Source organism: Cupressus sempervirens, chromosome 7 (genome assembly GCF_028749045.1).
Source record: "Cupressus sempervirens isolate cs-2001-9-10 chromosome 7, ASM2874904v1, whole genome shotgun sequence".
In the NCBI taxonomy this organism is placed as follows: Eukaryota; Viridiplantae; Streptophyta; class Pinopsida; order Cupressales; family Cupressaceae; genus Cupressus; species Cupressus sempervirens.
This window is the reverse complement of record NC_143124.1, coordinates 654,682,317-654,693,169: the sequence shown is the minus strand read 5'-3', so window position 1 is coordinate 654,693,169 and position 10,853 is coordinate 654,682,317. Positions and strand designations below refer to the sequence as shown.

General features: G+C 33.5%; 1 protein-coding gene across 2 annotated transcripts in view; it reads left to right on the top strand.

Annotated features, from left to right (window-relative positions):
• Positions 1–5,732: 5,732 nt before the first annotated feature.
• LOC149548367 (Transmembrane proteins 14C) overlaps positions 5,733–10,853 on the top strand; it is a 118,129-nt gene continuing 113,008 nt past the window's right edge. Inside the window, exons 1-2 of one of the 2 annotated variants that reach the window (XM_089792452.1) lie at positions 5,733–5,767; positions 5,925–6,251. In XM_089792452.1, the coding sequence (XP_089648578.1) occupies positions 5,982–6,251 (270 nt within the window). In that variant the 5' untranslated portion in view covers positions 5,733–5,767; positions 5,925–5,981. Of the gene's footprint in view, positions 6,252–10,853 lie in introns of both variants that reach the window. The other variant, XM_089792451.1, reaches the window with a different exon arrangement.

Here is a 10,853-nt window from a genome sequence, read left to right as displayed (position 1 = left end):
ATACAGTGACTTCCTCTAAGCCTAGGAATGTGGTTAACGGGAGGGATGACTCCCATGATGCTAAGCTCTCGTTTCTTTACATTGCCAAGCTTAAGGAAGAGACTTCTCTTCAGGGTGATTTGTGGCTGTATAATGAATTAATGGTTCTCAAGAAGAAAATGGGGATAATGTAGAGAGATTTGGATGTTGAATGTGCTAAAAGAACCTAGTTAGAAGTGAAAATTAGTAACATACTTGATAAGCTTAAAGAGTATGAACAAGAGCTTCATCACCTTATATAGGAAAGTGGTCTAAAAATGGAACAAGTCACTTCTAGTCTTTGTGCAATGGCTGCTAGTCTGGGAAAGAAAAGTAATGAAGAGATTATGTCTCTTGGTAATACTGGCATGGGGAGTCTTGGTGGGCCTAGTAGAGAACTATGTAGAGCACAAGGAAAAAGGTTGTTAAGGCTCTTGGGGCTCCTGTTCTTTTGACAACTGACATCATCCAGAGTACTGCTGAAGCAGGTAAAGAGGTAGCAAACATTATCAAGGAACTGTTGTAGGTGCTGGTTGTGGATTGGGTGTGTTGGTTTCTGGGTTGGGTAGTTTTGCTGGTTTTTTCCTTTTGCTTTCTAGTTTGCTTAAAACTCTAGGTTCCAAGTCCTTGTAAAACTTGGTCGTTTAGTTTGGTTTAACCTTTTGGTTTTAGGTCCCTGTAAAACCTGGTTTGTATGTTTTTTTAAACTTTAGATTTCAGGTCCTTGTATAACCTGGTAGTGCTTTATTTATTATCTTTAGTGTTTTGTAAAGGGTTTTGGGTCCCTTCAAAACTTTATTTTACCATAATCTAAAACAATCGAGTGATCTATTAGGTTTTAGCACTACCTTGCTTGTTCAGATCTCTGCTTCACTTTATCACTTCCTTCTGCTCTCTTTATGGCCGATTCACACACTCACACTTTCACTCGACACTTCCTCTACTTGATCTTCTCAATACAATTATGCTTGGTTCACCTTTTGTATTTTTCTTCCACTTAATTTCAAATCAACAACATTAATAACAAGAAACATCTTGTTCATCCCTTTAAATAACTAACTTTTTTCTTTCCAAAATCTTTTATATTTTGCTGCTTAATTACAATTGTAGATCTTAGATTCAATGAATTTAGACACTAAAATAATAGACTTCCTTATTGACCTTTGTGATCCATTTTAAATTGTTAAATCTTCTCCATTAGATCTCCTTTAAATTATTCCATTCGTTGATCTCATAACTGACTTCATTGTTGTCTTTTAAACTTCTTGAACATGCTTAATTTTTACCAAACGTTAGCCTTAGATTTATCTTTTACAAAAAATTTCTTTGTGGTCATGCTCGGTGAACACCACAACTTACTTGATCAATACTTGACTTGGTTAACACTGAAATTACTCGGTTAACACTAGACCTCAATGTTTCTCTGTCTGGTGCTTAGTGACAACTATAGTAGCTTAGTTAATATTGTATTCCTTCATTCACAGTGTAGTTCAATCAGTGTAACTTGAGCATACATCTTGCTTAAGATCGTGTAAAGCAATCAAACCAATATTATATTATCGGAGTCTAACTCATTCAATTGCCCATTGAATACCATACACTTATCAATAATTATATCATCATACTTTCTTCAAATCCTCTTCATCAATCAAATGATATGTTACTCTACTAAATTAGCATAATGTCTAACCAACTAAGGCTTGACATCAATGAAAACATAACAACTAATATGACTCTTACATATACATTAATCAATAGTGTCAGTTGGGGCTAATAGGTGACATGTTTCATCCCATTAGCATGTTTCAATCTTTCTTCATGTCAATCAGTCACACCAACTTGTCTGTTTTCTCATCATTTTACTTCATACCTAGACATACTTAGCGTGATTTCATATAAGTATGATTATTCTCTCCACTACCTATGCTTGACTTATCCTTCTTATTTCTTTGTTCACACTTGTGGACAATAGTTTCACTTGTGTGCTCATCTTGCTTTAACGATCTTGGCTTCATATTGATTGATGTTTTGTCTATGCCTTGACATCAGTGACAACCATATCATAACTCATCACATCGATACCTTCACTGGTTTTGTTTGTTAAACTTTTGAGAGTTATGCCAACAATGTAAATATTTTTCACTTAAAAAACTATAACACATTGAATAGGAGGCTACATGAGAGACTTGTAAGAGCATTTTTTACTATTATACATGCATAAGATATAAGTTAAAGATGTTTTATAAGAATTTATTTTATGCTTTTGGCATGACTTAACCATGTGAAGGTTTTTATAATTTATACCATGGTGTTTTAGGACATTATTTGAATCTATTCTATTGTGTTTGGTGGTTTTATGGGTGTCCTTTATGCATTGGAGGCATGAGTTAGAGGACATATGGAATGTATCTTGTAGGGTTACATTGTCAATTTTCATTGAGAGAATCAAGATGCTAATCTCACTGAAGCTCACATGGATATCTATGAATATAGTACAATCATTAAAGTTAATCAATAAATTATATTTTATACTTCGGAGGCTAGTTTTGTCAAAATATTTTTCTCAAGCTTTATTTGTGTCACTTCTCTTCTTGCGGTTGTTTCCCTTTTTTTCCCTCTCTCAGTCTTGTTGTTTTCTAAGTATTGTTTACGTGTTGAAAGATTGCTATATATTTTATTTTAAGTGTAGTTGCTATGTTATTATGTTTGAAATGTGTTATTTACACTTTACAAGCTTGGTTTGTTTGATTTTATTACACTAATATTTATAAAATATTACAATACCAGAGTTGAGTGAATAGTCTTTTCCTTGCATGGTCAAGATATATGTGGGTTTATGATCAAATAAGTTCACTAATATAAACATAAAAATAACACATTTAAAAAATCATGTGTAAGTCAATGGACCCTTGGTCTATTGGTGAAGTTGAATGGTTCTAAATGAGCCCACCAGAGATCAAGTCTTGTTGAGTGCATGGCTTTGGCATCATAAGGGATGAGGTTAGGATTGTGCCTTGGATAGATTTTGGCAGAATGGATACCCCTCCATCCTTGGCTCTTAGTTGAAGAGGTTCTTTGAATCTCCAACGAAAAAAAACCTTGTGTAAAATAATCACTCAACATGAGTAAACGAGCAACCTTGGTAATTAATGAGATGAGTTTGGCAATAGTTTTGGAATAAATGATCAAATTTAAACAAGACATACAATAATAGTTAGCTCAAACTTCATTAAAGATATTTGTATTTCAGATGTTAGAAATGGGTTAACTAATTTTTGAGAACCAAGTTTAATGTTAGTCAAACACCTTTGTATTAGTAAACCTTTTATTTGATATTTCATTTCCCTTCTATAGCTAATATATGCAAATATGGATCTAGACCTTACTTGTAAATTTGAACCTTACCCATGAAAATGATGCTTATCCACTCATCTCAATTTTAACAAAAGGGTGGTATTGGAAGAAAATGGATTTAAGAGCATATGAGGCTTGGATAGTTCTTCCTCGGTAAAACCTATGTCACTCAATGGTTTGGTTCAATTCGTTTAAAGATAACAAACAAACATATAACAATGCCTAAGATGTCAAGATAAGTAGATAATCAAACCTTGATTACTTTATGATGTTGTTGCTAGAAAAAGTGTGTTGTTCATCTTACATGATTCTTATACTATAAAATCTAATATTTTTATTTGTGATGCATTAAGAAACGTGTGTATCAAATGGGTTAGATATTATTAAGGACACTTTGCATAGTGTATCTAATATTATGGTAAACATTTAATGTGGGTTCAACATTAGACATTTTTTTCAATATTAGAAAAATAGAAGCAAAAAAATCATGGTGCCAAAATAAATAGGGGAACCTAGTTTTATGTAAGCCCTTTTCTATAAAAACATACACATGAATAGTTGTTAAGGTTGACTTGTAGGTTAAGGTTGATTGCACATCTCTTGCAAGGTGTATGTAAGGAGATGAAGCATAAATTATGATGTTTGATTACATGATTATTAATTTATTGTTTACATGAAGGCAATTAGAGAGATTGTTATTTCAAAATCTTTATATTGAAACTTCGGTAGTGTGTGTTTGTGATATATTACATTAGGCATGTGCTTGATTTTGGATGTTTTTTTTTTTTTTTCCTTTGAGTGTTTCCTTAGGGCACAAGGTGCATTATGTTGACTATTTGTTTGTGTTTTGTTTTGCATTGGGAATTTCAAAGCCTTGCCTCCATATTTTTCTCTTTTGAAATTATTTTAAAATGATTATTATTACTACAAATTTCATTACGATTACCCTTATATCTAAGTGATTGGTCTTTCATTTTCACATGGATTCTCTCCAACAATGTAAAAGCAAGTTAATATTTATTTGTTCTTAATTTGCCCCTTTTATCTAACAAGTTAGTGAATTCTGCAATAAAGTCAACACATAATAGGTAATAAGAAAGAGTTATCTTGAACCTCTATTTAAATGTACTTTTTAAAATTTAAAGATCACTAATAAAATATTAAGTTTCCATAATCTATGTTATTGAATTCAAAAGCCTATTCTTGTACCAAATCTAGAAATTATCAAATACTTTAAATATAATTTCTACACTCATAAATTTAACTCGGAATATAGGGGAAGGAGTGCAACTAGTGTCCATGTTCCAATAATTTCTCACTCCTTGCTCATTTAACCTCCCAATTACTAACATAAACAAACTAGATAATAATAAATAGAAGCCTATTAAAATATTTCACATGTACCAATAGGTGTCCACATGTGTATTTTTAGTAGTTAATTTTTTCACATTTAATTGAAAAAGTTGTGCAACTTTATTGGTACTCATAACACACGATTACTCAACCATTTGTGCAATAGTGTGGATAAAAACAATTACTAGAGGAAACTGTATTGGTTCTTAGAGGAATATGTGTTGGATTAGTTGCACAAATTTTGAAGTAGTTGTAATGTATGAGGGGCATCTTTTAATAAGTATCATGCGACACTTTAAAATGATTACTTTTTTACCCTCGTAAGCGTAACATATCCTATACCGTTTAGTCTTTACAACTTTAAAGCTAGAACAATAGATATAAGTAGCGAAGTCACATACAAAGACGAAAAAGAAAAAATATGAAAATCTAATTAATTCCTTAAACTTAGAATGCACAAAATTAACTATAACAACTAATAATATTCTTTCCTACATACCAACTAAATTTAAAACCAATCCAATCCCTGTAAATTAAACAATCTCCAAAGTTGTAAGATAAGAATCAAACAAGTACTCTTGTAAAATGAGATGAAGTCCTTGAATCAAACAATTCGGCCAACTCTTTACTTAAAGAGTGTTCTTGAATGGATGGATGTTGGGGAGAGAAAATACTGGTACCTCCTTCCTTTCTCCTATCCGAAGTAAAGGTGGCAATGGCATTCATCAAGTTCCAAGCTTGCAAACTTGGTTGTTAAAAGGCAGAATGTTGTTCCCTTGTCAAAAGCTAAGCATGGTTGGTAACCGGAGAACCTAAATTGTTTGGACAGGGAAGTTTGTTCATAACTAAAACGCCCACGTATCTTTTGATATCAACGGTTGAATGAAACCCACGAGAGCAAATGAAGGCCTGGATTACGTAGACAGAAGGAATCTCGACGCCCTTTAAAGGGCTGATCGGAAGATCTTGCACTTGGTTTAATACTGAATTCGGGCAATTAGAAAATTAGTGCGGTCTTGAAAACAACGGGCACCTAGGAAAGGTATTGTTTGTCAATGTAGTAGCGTTCCGCAGTGGCTGCAACACTGCTACAAGTTTCTACCTCACTTCCTCATAAGAAGCAATTTTTTAATCCAGATTTTAGAACTCTTTCTCTTCTCTTTCCCTAATCTTGTTTTTAAACATTTGGAGAGCTGTAGGCGATCAGTACAATACACATCGGAGAATAGTCTGTATAAATATTAGTTGCTGTGAAGATGGCGTTTTGTAAAGTTGATTGTAGTATAAAGAAGAATGTGGTTGCGCGGGGACTTCCTTCGTTTCCGGCTTTGCATCGGAGCAGGAATGGTTCCAAGGCATTAGCGCAGTGTAGTTTGGGTTCTAGTAGGGTTCTGAATTTGGGGATTAAGGGACTTAAGGTTGCCCACCTTTCAGGGTTTGCTGGAGTAGCAGGCCTGAGGCTTCGTGGGTCGACCTCCAATCTACTCAACAACGATCTTGTGGCTTTTGCTTCACAGGAGGAATCGGTAGGTTTCCTTAAGTACCCCCACCTCACATTCATTGTTTATTTTACAAATTAAAATCTTTCCATGACTCTCAATTTTTTCAATTTTTTAATTTCTAAAATCTTAGTTTGGTAAAAACACATTAAAGTAGGACACTTTTTGAAATTTTTTGTTGGGTTGACTATTTTAGAGTCATTGCTGGACGATCATTTTCCATTTGTAATCATTTGTTTCACGACCTTTGACATAAGTGTGGCATTGCCAATTCTTAAGCATCAGTTTGGGTGCAAATCGGGGATTGCCTGTGAGATGAAAATTCCATGTTTGGTGTGTTAGCATCCTCATTACCTCCCTTTGTGACTGGGCTGCCTTGGAGGGACTTGGGGATCTATTTTTAAAGAGCAGGAGGTCTGGTGAAGCCGAAATCTTATTTGTTACAAGATTAATTAGAATCTTAATGTAAAAAAATAACAGCCATTAGTTTTTAGAAGGGTAGATTTAAACTAGTGGAAAATTTGAGGGGCTAGAAATTGTTCGACAAGCTGTGTCTTTATTTTCCACTTGTCAATCATTTCAAAATTTTCAATTTGCAGTAGTTAATGTACTATTATTTTATATTTATTATTTGAATTGCTAAATTTTACAATTCACAAGACTATTGGCTTCCATAAATTTTGGAGTTCAAATTTTAAAACTTAAAATTGCACTACAAATTTCAAGGACCATTTGCTTAAAAATAATCCTAGAAAATCTCAACAGCACCCACTGAAATTCTTTAGGAAGTTCTCCCCCATGGGACTCCAGCTTAGAGGTGCCTGAAAAATTGTCATAACTGATGATTAATGACTGTAGTATCAAGGTACTGTAGTAAGTGAGTTAATTTCTTACAAGAAGAAGCTCCAACTGCTATAGATGTTAACTTGTTAACAAATGAAAGAGTCAGATCTTGCAAAATCTTTGATAGTTGTTGAGAAACCTCTCAACAAATCGTTAAGGAAAATAAAGTTCAGTGAAGCTCTGGACCAGTGTTTGTGTTCCATCTTTTCCAGGTGACAGGTCATAACAGAATATGAATAAGTTCATTCCTCATGTAATTTCTATTGAAATATTTCTAATACTGTTCAAAAGTATTATACAACAATATAATCAAAATTTTCTCTCAATTGAGATGTTTATAGTTTAGAGAAGTAGCTTAATATTTCTAATAATGCTGATGTTCAAAAACTAACACACAGTTTGATTTAGAAGCATACTCGCACACAAATATAGACCAAGGAAATATTACAGCTTCGAGTTTAAAGTTTTAAACTTTAAAATATATCTTGACTATTACTGACAGTTATACAATACCAAGAGTACTACGACTATAAGCATGATACCTGTTGGCATTGCAGCTTCATAAGACTATTAATTTTTTGGAGGGTGACGGGGATAACAGACCTTGTTCACTAATAGGCTCGCTGGAGAACCCAGAAGATAAAATGTCACATTTACTTTTACCTTCTATGTGCAATAGATGTTTAAAGACAAGTGAACTAGTAGGCATGAAGAGACCAGATAACAAGCATTGTGTAATTCTGTATTATAGCAACCATAGTCATCTGAAGAAACATGAATGTAATCACTAACCTGGCTTCCTGTCCATTTCTTGACCTACTGCATTGGAATCAGAATGCACCAACATGAAATATTGCATGGACTCTGTTAAAACTCGGGCCCAGAAATCAATGAAGATAATCAGCAATAAGAAAGAGACAAAACTGAAACAAAGAACACCATAAATATCCTGGAAAACCCTTCTAGAATGAAGGGAAAAGCTCTAACACACAACAAAATATCATTTTATTGATAATAGAATTCAAGTGTACGATGCCTATCGCTTGATGCGATACAAATAACTTAAGGAGAGACTCTTCACATTCCAACCGAAGGTCTCTCCAAATTCCCAAAAAAAGACTCTGTATTACAATTACAATAACAAGTCTTTGAATTTCCATGCCTCAATATATGTTGAATGACACATGTCATTACATTTAATATTACTATTTAAACACTAGTGTCATTTTCAACTGATGGTAACAATAACGGTAATAACGACCATATTTCCAAAGATAAAGATCTCTATCGTAGCTACCATCTTCAACACTCCCTCTTAGCCAGAGAAAGATCTTTAGCTCTGCAATCACACAAGATTGCAATCAAAATGTCAATGATAAAATCTCATTCCCTATATCCTATAAGATTCATGAAAATCTGTAATAATTACTCATATTCATGGAATCACTCGACATGAAAACTTGTAACAATTTTCTCATATTCATGGAATCACCCAACATGAAACCCTGTAACAATTATTGATATTTATGGAATCACTCAACATGAAAACCTGTAACAAATACTCATATTCATGGAATCACTCAACATGAAAAGATTTGTAAGACTCAGAGTTAAGCCTTTTATTACAAACTCTCTCAACGTGAACTGTCATGGAATCTCTCAACATGACATCCAACTCCCATCACGAAATCTCTCAACGTGATGACTACATGGACTCTCTCAACATGATGTTCGCTATCGCATAGTGAAAGAGTTATCATAGCTGATCTTACAATCTCATATATTTACACAAGAATAGAAATGGACATTATAAAAGCAAGACTTAGAGCCATTTAAGTTTCAAATTCTACAAATACCATAAGCATCACAGGCATATATGAGAGTGAAAGGGATTCCATAAACACTCCCTCTTAATTATGAAGCTTCCCTTTGAAGCCAAAATCTCCCTCTAAAGCTCAACATCTCCCTCTGGAGCTCTATATAAATAAAAAATAAAAATACATATATTAATTTATAATCAATATAAAACTTATCTTTAGATTCCATATGATTCCTTGCTAATAGTAGTTTTTGTCAAATTTGGCATAGACATTCACCTCTCATAGGATAATAGGAATCCACCAAATCGACACCGTAGATGTTCATGATATGCAAATCAGATTTCGAAGTCAATGCTCAAACTCCATTGGTTTATCAAAATAATTTTGAACCTTTACTATATAGAAAAAAAACCAAAAAAAAAAAACCGATAATGTGCTCCATCTACATCTCATGAGATGAGGTCAATACAAGAACAAAAGAAGTCCAAATGAGAGGTCAAGAACTTCATAATGATCATGGAAAAGAATGGCAAGTATCACATGTGAGATACTTCTTCCACAATACTGTACATTACCAATTCTGCTACGAGCACCATGCCCATGACCAAGATGCCATCTTTTTCAACCTTCAAAATTTTCATATAATCATATCATTTTAGTATGTCGGCATGTTCCTGTAACTTCACTTACCTCAAAAATTTCTAAATACCATTGCATATATTATTTCCAAAAATTCAAGATGAATACTCATCAAAATCTTAGTATGCACAAACAATTAAAATACTTTGCACAACAAAAGTTATCTGAACAAATATCGATGAAAGCAGAAACCATTTCTTAGTGTCCAAAAAACCTCATAGATAATTGATCCACAATGATGGTGGAATCTGGAATGAAAGTTCTTTTCGATGGCTTTGCCAAGACATAAAATTGATGATCATCATACGCACGATGACTAGAACAACAAAAAATCTTGGAGCTCCACATAAAGGCCTCCTTCAATGAAATGGATACCAAAATAGGCACGCTGAGAGGAACATTTCTTCATCGATGAATAAGGAACATGAATGATGTGCCATTACACATGAACGTTGCCAAGACATAAAAAAATTTAAAAAAACAAACACAGGTGCCACATATATGCACAATTATATTGACGTCGATTGCTCTTCATCTCTAACCCGCACAAACAAAAATGTCTCTAATTTGGATAATTCATTGTGTAACCGTTACATAGTGATGACTTTGGCTATTCAAACTGAAGGTGTGAGACCCTTCGGTATTAAAGAGAATGATATAGCGCATTCAACATGCAAACGCTTAACTGACCCGATGAAGAGAAATTAATAAAACATAAAATGCTAAAAGAATTCAAAATGATAAAGATTGACGTGACACAAACCATCACGGCAAACACTTAAAGAAGGCAAATAAACTATCCACAAGTCTTGCCATGTCAACTTGATTAAAAAATAAAATAAATAGAAAACAACTTCCCATGAGAGTGAAGAGATATACTGAAGAACCAATACAAAAAGAATGAACGAAAGACCTCTTGAATATAGCTGATATGAAAGGTCACAAGTACGATGAGAACAAAGAATAAACAACTTGACCAGCCGATAAATAGGTAGAGAAGAGAGAAAGAAAACTCAAACGCATCTAAACACAACCTGTGAAGATTGATCCCTATTGAATTTTAATCAAATAAAAAAATAAAACAAAAGAAATGATGCTCGATGGAAACAAGAAACACAATACGGTAATCATTGGAATGAAATTTTGAGCTTGCAAGATCCTGTAAAAAAGAACAAGGTGGAAAGCGAATAAATAGAAAAGCATGAACAACCCAAAAAAATGATAACCGGAGCATACAAAATGAAGAGACCTCCATCATACAGAAAGAGCAGTGGAATACAAGGAGTCCATGATACTATAATGAAAACAGGAGAGTACTCAATAGAGG